Source organism: Furipterus horrens, unplaced genomic scaffold (genome assembly GCF_987537825.1).
Source record: "Furipterus horrens unplaced genomic scaffold, mFurHor1.1.pri manual_scaffold_6, whole genome shotgun sequence".
Taxonomy (NCBI): domain Eukaryota; kingdom Metazoa; phylum Chordata; class Mammalia; order Chiroptera; family Furipteridae; genus Furipterus; species Furipterus horrens.
In genome coordinates, this window is record NW_028327176.1 from 149,004,791 (window position 1) to 149,017,404 (window position 12,614).

The window sequence follows — 12,614 nt, forward strand, 5'->3', positions numbered from 1 at the left end:
TGGGAAGCTATCCTGTGCATTGTAGATTTAGCAGCATCTCTAACTTCTGCCCATTGGTTTTCAGTGTCATTTTTCTAGTTATGACACACAAAAATGTCTCAAGGTGTTGCCAAACATCCTCAGGGAGAAAAATCATCCCTGGCTGAGAAGCACTGCTTTTAGAGGTTTTATTCCATTTAGCAGAGGTATGATTACTTTTTCTGAACACCAAAAACTGGCAGACTTTGATTTTATTCCCCTAGCTCAATGAAATAAAATTCATGTTGTTTAGCTTTGTGAGTTAATTTGTACTAACTGAAAGGTCCAATATAATGGAATTGTGACATAATAAGGCCTTATAGGACAGGTCTGACTTCTTCCTATGATTTCCAATCTTCTTGGTGGACATCCTAGTTTGGCCACGATCTAAGCTGGTTTCCTCTAGGTAACACTCTGGTGTGGGAGGACAATCTTTCCTTCCCTAGGGGATTAACGCTCGGTCACAGTGGGTCCCTAAAGCACTAGATGTTGTGTGGATTCCAACATGAGACCACATTCTTGTTGCAAACTTCTGGCCATAACAGGTTAGCCAGCAAAGAGTCATGTATTTCCTTGTTTTTTATTGTTCATACAGGTCAGGCTAGAACACTGTGTCCCTCTTCCTTGGTTAAAGAGGATCAAGACTGCCACTATCCCAAGCCAAAATAGAGAGGAAGCATGAATCTGCTGACAAAAAAAGGGAGTTGATGCACCCTTGCTAAGTTTGTTTAAGCAAGTCACACAGATGAGCTACAAAAAATTCTTCTAAATAACAGGAGGCATAGCACTGATTTATCTTAAAAGGGCTTTTAAAAAGAATGACTTGAGATTATAAAGCATTTTTCAAATACACAAAGTGCTTCACAATGACTCAATAAGCCTTAAGGAATGCTTTTTTTAGTACATCATTTTTTTAGTTGTTTAAAAGAAAATACCCCATTCAAAGGGTGGTGGCATATTTGATATCACCACTATTTGAAGAGGATTGAAGTTACAGGAATGAGAAGTATATAATTAGTAAATAATCCCTCTCAACAAGTGAGTTAAGTAGGAAAGCCATAAAAGAAGAAAAGCTGGAGGCAACACAATCAGTGCATATCAGAAATGCATTTTTTATTTTTATCTGAAAACAACTTAAATTTTTAGACAAATGATTTTAGTATATAAATTTGATTTTGTTTTTATACAGAATATAAAGATTTCCCTCACTGATCTTCCATGTGAAGGGTATTACAAGCCTGCAGGAAGATACTTTCTGCATACAAGTGTGTATCTTACATGTAGGGTGCTGGCAACCAATGACATAGTGCTCCTACACATAAATTAGGTTAAGTGACATCACATATTAAAAGGGGGAAAAGAGAAATATTCTAGTTAATCAGATTCAAGAAGCAAACATGACACAAAAACTGTGCAGATAAGACCAGGTCAGTAACTTTAGTGAGGGCACTGGAAATTATGCTGGAATAACAAGTGTGTGGGGCCTCAGTGTGTACCACATGAAAATAGCAAGAAAGGGTTATTATACAGAAAGGCTGAAATGAGGGATTTTCACTAAAGCAAATTAATTTCTTGTCAACTGCCAGAACAAAACAAAACAAAGCAGAGCATATGAGGTTAGTATACTAAAGGCATGATATACCAGATTCTGTGCAGCATGCTAAAAGTTAGAACTTCTTCACTGGTGCATACAAATCATTAATAGTCACAGAAAGTTTTTTTTTGCCCATTCTTGCCAAATTTCAGGCATGTCTTATTTTAGATGGTGTATAGCTTTTATCTATTATTTCATCCTGTAAAAACATGTGAAGACAACGTTCATTCTGTGCCAGAGGATGACCAGCAACCCTAGGAATAAAAAAAGACAAATTTAGTCCAATATTTTATAAAAAGGGGGAGGGGCATTTATTTTAAGTTTAGGAAGCACATACAATTTAGTAAGTGTTAGTCTGAACTGTCCATAAAGCTATGCTCCATCAATGTATTATAGTAAATTCTCTTTCCTTTGGGTCACAAGGGTAATTTAGAAAACACTTGATCACTAGCTTTGCACTGCTTCTGGCATATGCACTCCATTAGCTTCTTTACTTATTAGATGGTATATTCGTAAGAAACTTAAACTAATTTTAAAATTAAAAGTGAAATATGTTCTGATTCTAAGAATCCGTTTTAAAGAAGAAAAAGATACAGGATTAGAGTTAGAAATGCACTGGAGTTTAAGAAGAACTCCAAATAATAATAGGCACAAACATAAGAGGGTTCTTTTTGGGGGGTAGGGGGGGTGTTGCCTGCTTTGAAAAATTTTTAAAGTTTCCATTAGAGTAAACACAAGATCAGACTGGGCAAGTAGACTTCTATTTCAGAATTTAAGAACATCTGCTCTTAGCACCACCTTCTCTAAAGGGAGAGTATGTTCACAGAAAGACAATGAAGGTCATGTGCTACAGTAGCTAACTAAAAGTTAGAGGCTATTTGTCTTTTTCTTCTGTTTACCCACCACTCACAGATCCTCAGACCCTAGATAACAATTAAAGTGCTTCTAATCAATAGCTCACACAACCATATTCTCTACGATGTGACCTTATTTGGTAGACTTTAAGGCCAATACATAATTACAGTGAACCCTTTCCTGGCATTAACTCTCTCTATCTGGCTTTTTAAAAACGGCTGTATTTTAAATGTAAATAAAATGTAAAGTTAGAAATTTTGCTTTGAGCTTAAAGAGTTTCTAAAGTAAAAGATAACCCTGAGTCTTCTTACATTTCCAAAAGAATACGTTTGCTATGGAAACTTTAAATGTGCACATTTACAAGACATGCTGATAATACCTTCTCCATCTGCAATCAAACAAAATTATTTCAAGGGTATTTTAAGTTTTATTGTTCATACTAGAACATATTTTAAATCAGAAAGAATCATAAGTAAAACTGTATTTTTAAATGCTGTAATTTTAAATGTAATTTGCATAAATTAACCAAGAAAAACAAATACGTACAAACTTAGGTCAAAACAAAGATACTCATTTCAATCACTCAAGCGCGTTAATATTTATCACATGGTATTCAACTTGTTATATACTTTCACTTTGTTTAAATGATACAAAAAGTTAGGAAATGGCCCAAAGGAAAGTCAGTATTATTACAGTTTAGCTTAATATCAAAATCACTAGTGGTCACATAAGATAATCTTAGAACATACAACCTGAGAAACAGAAAGCACTTACTTGTTTATAAACTGCTCCAGCCCTTGCTTCCTTTCTTCAATAAAACTGTCATCAAATATTCCATCATCGCCTCTAAAAGGAAGCTGACGCAAAAATGCTTTCCCAGGGAGTGGGGGAACTACAACCTAAAACAACGCAAGGAAAGAAAGTTCTCAAACATGCTGACTGAGTTGTGAACATTATTATAGAGTACAATATGAAGATAAAATATATCCTCACTATGAGAGCCATCCCATTGTCAAAGTTGTTTAAATATAAAAGGGAATCAGTAAAAAAAAACATGAAAAAAATATTTGATGTTTTAGAGGCAAGATAACCAAATGCAAAATAGCTGATCAGAACAACGCTTCTCAACAGCTGGGCCCCTAGCTTAATTATCACCTTTTCCCCGGACTTATTAGCAAAGCACAAATATACAAAAAGAACATTCAAGAAATATTGAAATAAAAGCTACCATGCGCCTCAGTTTTGATGTCACCTGAGGCAGACAATGCTTTATTACAATGGAAACCGTAGAGATAAAAATCAACTCAATAAAGAAATAAAATATTAACCATATTCTGACATGGGCAGATAAAACTTCTGTGATTAGTTCTTCCACCTCATTCCGTCTGCATACAGACTTTCCTGCTCGTGTCTGAGGTGATGCCAAAATCATCAACTACTTGTCACCACTCTTCCATTTCCGAGGCTAAGAAACACGTTAACTTTCTCCTAAATCAGCTATCCTATCTTTCCCCAAAGACCAGTCATTGCTTCCTTCCCACACTATAGAAACATCCCAAATTGTCACCTTCAAAGTCTAACTATCCTCTTGGGTCAACTTATACCGATATCTGTCTTCTGGGAATTATTTGGCGCTCAAATATTTGTTTCAATTTTTAAACCAGCTAGCTATTTATTTCACAGGTTAGTTTGGTTTCTCTATCCTAGGATTTCTCAACCATGGCACTACTACATAATTCTTTGTACTGGAGGAAGGCTTTCTTGTGCACTTAGAATAATTAACAGCATTCCAGGTCTCTGGCCACTAGATACCACCAGTAGCACTTCTAATATGACAATAAAATAGTAAAATACATCAATATATAATATGTCAGATGTGCTCTTAGAAAAATTAAACCAAGAATTTAAACTAGAAGAGAGCTACTCTCACATTGGATGGTCAAGGGAAGGCCTCACTCAGAGAGATGGCATTTTAGCAGTAGATTGACAGAAGTAAGGCAGTATCTCCTAACTTATTTATAAATCAATAAAATTCTAATGAAAATATTAGTGAGATCTTTATAAAATTACAGATTTATATATGAATTTTAGACTCTGAAAAAACTCAGGAATAGTCAAATTCTTTTCAACATATATTAAGCACCTGTAGACATCAGAACATATCTTGAGGCTGTTCTAAAGGGCAAATAGATTATTGGAGTGCAAGAGAATTTAGAAGCTGTCTCATGTGTTTATTGGAAATTCATTTCATAACAAAAATAACATTGTTGACCAATGGGGAAAGTAATTTATACTCAATTAATGGGGTTGACAAAACTGTCCCTGTGGAGAATCACTAATTTAGCCTATTGATGCCTTCAAATCAAGGACCCTCTTTTAGGCTATTTATGGTTATTTTAATAAAAGCTGGGCATACATATCTGTTAAATGACCAACCACTTAGCTGGAATCTTATCTTACACCAAGAGAGAATAAAGATATAAGTAAACAATTCAAGCAAGGGGAAATATACTGGTAAGTATTAATAAACACCAGTAATACAAATTATACCTATTCTAAGAAGTAAAACTCCAAATCCATGTGCAGTTTCTATAACTAGGAGTTATCCTAAAACAATAATTCAACAGGGTAAAAAAGGGAAAGAGCAACACAACTTCTTACAGATTAGCAAAATAATAATAATGATAATAACAGCAAAAAAGAAACATAAAACCAAACGCCTTCCCGTCACCAGCACTCCAACTCACCCAACAGAATGGAAACACCATAAAGGTGGGGACATTAATTTGTTTCACAGCTCTGTTACTCAAAGAACACATAGAATGAGCTCTCAAATGTTTATAAAATAAATAAATCTTCAAAAGTGAATATTCCAAAACAAGCATGTAGTACTTCTATTTATTAAGGTCTTCCTTTGTCTTTCAGGGAAGTTTTCTTTATATGGGTCTTATATTTCTCATTTTATTCTTAAGTATTTTATGAATAAAATTGTTTTCCTTTACATTTTGATAGAATGCAATGATTTGCATATATGCTCTTGTATCCACCAGCCACATTTACCTGGTTAAGGAAATTTTCTTTCCATTTCTAGTTTATTATGCTTCAGAAATAAGCACAAGCCACCTTGAGATTACATCCGAGCTCCTATTCCTACTATACTCTAGTCACAAAATAACTTTTCATCATTCTGAGCACACCATGCCCTATGCTACTCTGGTATAGGGCTGAAATATGGGATATTAGAGTGAGATCTTGCTCTAACTTGTTTTGCAACCAAAGCTTATGAGAGAAAACAGTTCTTACTGAGGTATATAACTCTTTTCAAATTGCAGGTAGGTCATGGCCATCATTTAAAAATGTTATCTGAAGAATATCGGCATGTATCACACAGAGTAAGCTAAGTACTAGTTTATAAACTTCTGTTGTATGTAAATGTATGAAAATGAAAAATGTATTTGTTATGAGTCAGTAGAAAATACTGGAAATATACTGACATATGAGATGCACTGAGGAAAAGAAACTTGGCTAGAGGTGTGAAGGGGGAAGGTAGAATAGGAAGATGAGGGAAAGAAAGTTAACAGAAAATTCTAAGAAGTGTCATCCAAGTGTAAGTCAGCGAACGCCTCAACTGGGACATTAAAGCAGACAAAAGAAGGAAGAGGAAAAATTACAGACTTCTTCTGTCTCCCATGAAATAAGGTAAAACTGAACTATTTGAAAAGAAGAAATCATATTTACTTTAACCCACTTTATTCATGATAATTTTCCTGAGAAATCTTAATATTGAAATTTGGAATGTTTTGCTTCAAAATTGCATTACAAATAATTCTTACCTTGCTCTCTCTTTCTAATTCACTTCGCAGCCATTCAAAGTCACTGTATCTTCTTCTAACAGTAGATTCCTTCAGCTTGAAAATAGGCAGATTTGTCTGAAACAAAAAAAGTCACTCCTAAGTTGAAGCATATTACAGGGACTCCAAAACCAAGAGCAGTGAGATCTGTTTGTCAAATTAATGATATGGCAAGCCTGGCTACCTTAAGAAAATCATAAAGTTATTAAGATGTCATTTTACCTTTAACAAAATAAGACTTAGCTGTTAAAAAATGTTATTTACCCTAGAGTACAACTTTCAATATGCACATTTGCACATATGCTACTGGATGTTGTTCCACCTGAGTTTAGTTTCATAAACAAAGGTCATTTTTTCTATTCCACTGATTTGTGAAAATGTCAAGTGAACAGTGGTGAAGATAAAGCTGGCTGATTGTGACCCAATTTAGATAGCAACTCAGTATATAATGATCACTGGAGAAACAGAACTTAACTACTTTGAAATAAAATACAAAGTATTTTGTTATTATGATTAAATTAATGTTGCATAATGAAAGAAATAATTATTCTTAATGGTTTTAAGAATGCCAGAAAAATCACTCGATGGAAATAGGAAATTGGGAGCCATATACTTTACATCAGATTCATACCTTCAGAGCTTTACAGACTGAGGGAAATTTAAGCATGGGAAACATAATGCCCAGTACAACCTTGAGGTTACATCGGAATGGAATTTCTTCTTTTAGAGATTGTTCTTTACAAGATTGCAAAGATCACTTCTGTCAACTTCTAAACTTAAAGTAACAAGAAAGATTTCTATTACCTTCTACTGATCTTTAAAAAAAGAGAAAACATCTACCAAATTCAATGAAAAGTGGTTTATGATTAAGGACAATCAGCAGAAGCTGTATAGCATCATGGTTTTACCATCAAAAATAGATTTTATGAACCCTCATTCACTGCTAGTGGGAATGTAAACTGATACAGTCACTATAAAAACAATATGGAGGTTCCTCAAAAAATTAAGAATAGAGTTACCACATGACCCAGCAGCCCCTCTTCTGGGCATCTACCTGAAAAATTTGAAAACATTTGTTTGTAAAAATATATGTACCCCTATGTTCATTGCAGCATTATTCACAGTGGCCAAGACATGGAAACAACCGAAGTGTCCTTCAATACATGACTGGATAAAGATGTGCTACATATATACAATGGAATACCACTCAGCCATAAGAAAAGATGAAACACTGCCATTTGCAACAACATGGATAGGACTTGAGAATATCATGCTAAGCAAAATAAGTCAGTCAAGGTATAAAACTGAAAACAACAAACAAGACAAACCAAAAAACCCCCGAATACTCATAGACACAGACAACAGTATGGTGATTCAGAGGGAAAGGGGGTGGGGGAGAGGTAGTAAAGGGTGAAGGTGGTCGAATACAAAATGATGAAGGAGATTTGACTTTGGGTGGTAAACACACAAGACAATATACATATGATGTATTATAGAATCGTACCCTTGAAACTTATAATTTTGTTAACCAATGTCACCCCAGTAAATTTAATTAAAAAAAGGAACTGAGTTTAAAATGCATATAATATCACAAAGTTTGTAGGGGACAGAAATGACCTAACACAATTAATGCCATATCATACTGAAAATGCTATTTAATACTACAGTTAACCCTTGAATGATGAGGTTGAATTGCACAGGTCCACTTAGGCATGGCTTTTTTTCAGTATATATATTGGAATATTTTTGGAGATTTGCAACAATTTGAAAAAGCCTAGAAATATCAAAACTATTCAAGAGTTAAGCACATTATGAATGTATAAAATATATAAATACTAGTCTATTTTACCATTTACTACCATAAAACATACACAAATCTATTGTAAAAAGTTAATACACACACACTTACAGACCATAATGGCACTATTGGCTGTTGAGAGAAATGTAAACAAATGTAAAGATTAAATCATAACTGCATAAAATTAACTGTAGTACATACTGTGCTACTGTAATAATTTCATAGTTACTTCCTGTTGTATCAGTTACACTAGGCTACTATAAAAGAACCACATATGCTTGTTATCAATGCATGAATCTTTATACCTGTAATAAATATGGGTTTCTTTTTCACACTATCTTTTCATTTCTGATGTCTAGTGTGAATAACACATGTAACATCTACAGTGTTTTATATCATATAATATTGATGTAGGTAGTGGCAGATAATTCACTTAGAAACAGATGACAAACAATGGTATCAATAAATACAGTGCTGTAAATGTAGCTTATTGTCCTTATGATTTTCTCTTTTCTCTAGCTTACTTAATTGTAAGAATATATTATATAATTCAGATACATGTATTAATAGACTGTTTGTTATCATTAAGGCTTCTAGTCAACAGTAAGCTAAGCTATTAGTAGGTAAGTTCTGAGGGAGTCAAGTAATAGGTGAATTTTAAACTGTATGGAGGATTGGTACCCTGACTCCTCACGTTGTTCAAGAGTCAACTGTATATACCTTGATATTATATTTTGTATTTAATTCAATCTTTGTACTTGTAGAACTATAAACTCTCTTACAGCTGAAAAGAAAAAAAGTTAAGTGCCACTAGAAGGAAAAACTGGCTTCCTATTTTGTATCCAGGGACATCATTATATAAAATTCACTCGTAAGAAAATTCCAATCACTTATTAAACTTAATGCCACTGGTAACTGTCATTCAGTTAAAGAAAAGCTTTTTACTTAGTATCTTAAACCCACTTTGTAGTGGTCTAATTTTTTTCCAAAGTGTATTAACTTCTCTGTGTTGTATACCTTATAGCTTGGAATCTTCTACAGATGCTATTGCGCATAACACTGTATAGGTTTCAAGCATGAAACCAAATCTCACAAGAGGTTTAAAAGCACTTGAATTTTCTTTCCCAGGTAACCACAACATTTGTTCATTGTATTAATGACCAAGAGCAAATTGTACCTAACAAGACTCTTATTATACTAAAAGTCAAGCTTATATTTAGAGATGCTGGCTTGCTGTACAGAGAGGTATTCTCATTCCCCACAGGGAATAAAATTAGGTCCCCTGGAGAGCAGGATGATAATTCCCAGAATGAAAGCACTGGATTATTTTTCTCTAATTTCATCCATTGGCTTTTTAACCAAGCTCACCCTTCCGCATTAAAATATTAAGTCTTTGTAAGTGTCTAAAGATAGAAAGGCCTTTACAGAATTGAGCGTTTTCTGCAGGTGAGATTTTACATTTTGAATTCCCTCCTCTCAAATTACTTTACAAAGGGGATTAGCTGCTCTCTTTATTCAATATGTTAAGATCAAGCTTGTGAAAAGTGTTCCCTAAGAATTTTCATACTTCTGGGTACGGAAGTCTATAAAGTTAATCTCTGAAACAACATATCAAGCTTACAGGTACAATGTTGGGGGAAGAGTGCCAATCCAGCTCATTTTACCTTCCATTTTCCCTTTTGAACTTTTGACACAATCATGATTATATCTCATTCACTTTAATGGGGGGTGGAGTGGGAGGGAGAAAACAATCCAATCCTTTCTATGATTAGCTAATAGTTTGACAGATCATACATTAAAAAAGGATCATGGGTAGTTTAAGAAAATTATTTTATTTAGTTTTCTCAGCTGGCTAAGATTTCTCTTTATATGAAGACTGCTGTATTTCTGATAAAGTTACATCAAGTAATTCTTAATATTATTTGCTCATTACATTTAGAGTGGTAAGTTTGCCTGTTATTGTCTTCCTGACCATCAAAAGGAATTTCTATTCAACTTGATCAAAATACAGTATTCCTCATTTATTGCTGGTATTACATTCTAGACACCCCCGCGATAGGTGAAAATCCACGAAGTAGGAACCTTACACTTATTTTAATATTTATGTATATTTAAGGCTTTATAAACCATTCCCAGTCCTTTATTAACCTGTTCCACTTTTATAAATACTACTTATGTTCTTAAACATATTCTACACTCTTAAACCTATGTAACTTTAACATACATATATAGTACTGCAAAATCCCGTGATACAGCAAAAAACCCGCGATAAATTAAATATTTTTAAAAATCCCACGATACAATGAGACCGCAATAAGTGAACCGTGATATAGAGAGGGACTACTGTACAAATGAAAAATGTGGAGGTTTTTTTAAGTCACTGAACTATCACCACTGATTACAAACCCTTATGATTGGTAACTTTCAACTTATTTAACACATAAAATGTTCTACTTTGGTTCTGAAAAAATAAAGAGTAGGGATAATAATTTTTTCCTACAGTTTTGGGAAGATTCAACTGGGAGATAAGATGAATAACCTGACAAAATATGCAGAACACAGAGAAACTAATGGCCAGTAACATCCAACTTCACTCACACAAGAAGTGCTAGTTAAAACAGTAAGATCCCATTTTCATTTATCAAACAGGTAGGCATTAAACTTTAATACCCAATGACAGTAAGGGTAGAGAGACAGACCTCTAAAAAACCTGCTAACTTAATACAACTTGTAAGGAGGCCATTTTGGTGACATCTTCCAGTCCCTTTTAAAAAGAATTTTATTTTTTAATTATAATTGACATACAGTATTAGTTTCAGGTGTACAACATAGTGATTAGACACTGACATACCTCATGAAGTTATAACTCCAATAAGTCTAGTACCCACCTAATGCCATATACATTTACAACATTATAGATATATTCTCTATGTTGTAATTTACATCCCCATATCACTCCTTTAAATGTGTATCTTTTGAATCAACAAGTCCACTAGGAATTAATCCTACAAATATTTCCACACACAAAAAGATCATGGTGCACAGAGGTTTATATTAGCATTGTTTATGTAATAGCAAAACAAAACAGAAAATGAAACACCTAATTAAATCTTTACAAATATAAAATGAAATTTTATAAGGCTTTAAACAAAATATAATTTAGCCATAAACTGATCAGGAAGCCTGCCTGAGATGTGTTAAGTATAAGAAGTTTCAGAACAATATATATTGTATGATACCATATGTACAATTAAAAAAAGCATAAACAATTAATTGACAATTGATTTGGCTTGCATTGTTTAATGTGTGGAGTCAGTCACAACCTAAGGAGACAGTTGAGAATGGTGAAAATAGTGTGAGCTACATGCAGATAAGAAACAAGAATACTTAGGAAGTAATTCTTATATATTCAAAACAGAGAAGATGATGGGAAATAAACTGAAAAGGTTATACTGTGCCCTGTCTGGCTAAGGTAACTACCTGTAAGCACCAGGAGTTAATACATATCTCTAAATAGGAAAATATCTTTGAAACTGAAAAACAGAACAAAGAAATTACCACAGAAGTAGAATCCACAAAATTTGACAGATTAGCTATGTGTATTGATGAGCATTAAGAACAGTTGGTTCTATGTTCACCACAAAAAAATTTTTTTGTAACTATGCATGGTAAGATGTTAATGAGATTTACTGTGTTTGTTTCATAATGTATACAAACATCAAATCATTATGTTGCACACCTGAAACTAAGATGATATATGTGAATGATACCCTTTCCCCTTATTCTCCCCCAAAAGAACAGGTGGGTTCTAGCTTCTTCTAAGGGTTATCTGTTTGAAGAAAATGGACAAGAGTCAGACTACTGAGGCAAATTATAGCAGAAATCCCTTACTTTGGACATCACTTAAAATGTTTAGGCTTATCCAGAGAGAAATAAAGTGCTGAATTCTTAAATTAAATATAAATCAGACTTGAACAGTTACCTTATTTTTTTTAAAAAAATTTTACTTATTTACAGAGTGGGGAAGGGAGGGGAAAAGGGAGAGAAACATCATCAGTTGCCTCTTGCTCACACCTGGTAGAGGGACTGAATCTGCAACCCTGGCACATGCTTTGAGTGGCAACTGAACTAGTGACCTTTCTTTGCCTTGTGGAGCTATGCCCAACAAACAGAGCCACATCAGTCAGGGAAAAATTGTTACCTTATTTTAAGATGACTAAAAGTTTTGAAATTTAAAACACAAGATTTTGTACTCTCTCATCCCAACATTCAGATTTACCCCCTAATTTAAAAAAAGTTACTTTAGTTGATCAGGTTGAGCATAGACTAGAAGTCATTATTTTCCTCCTAGCTACTGTTCATTTTACCTAACAGGTAAAAGTGTCAAACTCAGCCATTTGTATAAAATAACAATACTTGTAGGAAATATTTTATTTGCAGAAACAGTGACCAGAGAGATGCATGATCAGAGACAACCAAAACTAAATCCATCATCAGG

At 33.8% G+C, this 12,614-nt stretch overlaps 1 protein-coding gene across 1 annotated transcript in view; it reads right to left on the bottom strand.

Moving 5' to 3' along the window:
- Window positions 1-1,114: 1,114 nt before the first annotated feature.
- Window positions 1,115-12,614, bottom strand: part of SNX3 (sorting nexin 3) — a 53,345-nt gene continuing 41,845 nt past the window's right edge. The window contains exons 2-4 of the mRNA XM_090279729.1: window positions 6,301-6,396; window positions 3,242-3,366; window positions 1,115-1,866 (exon numbers count right to left, since the gene is read on the bottom strand). Coding sequence (XP_090135855.1) covers window positions 1,761-1,866; window positions 3,242-3,366; window positions 6,301-6,396 — 327 coding nt within the window. The 3' untranslated portion in view covers window positions 1,115-1,760. The remainder of the gene's footprint in view (window positions 1,867-3,241; window positions 3,367-6,300; window positions 6,397-12,614) is intronic.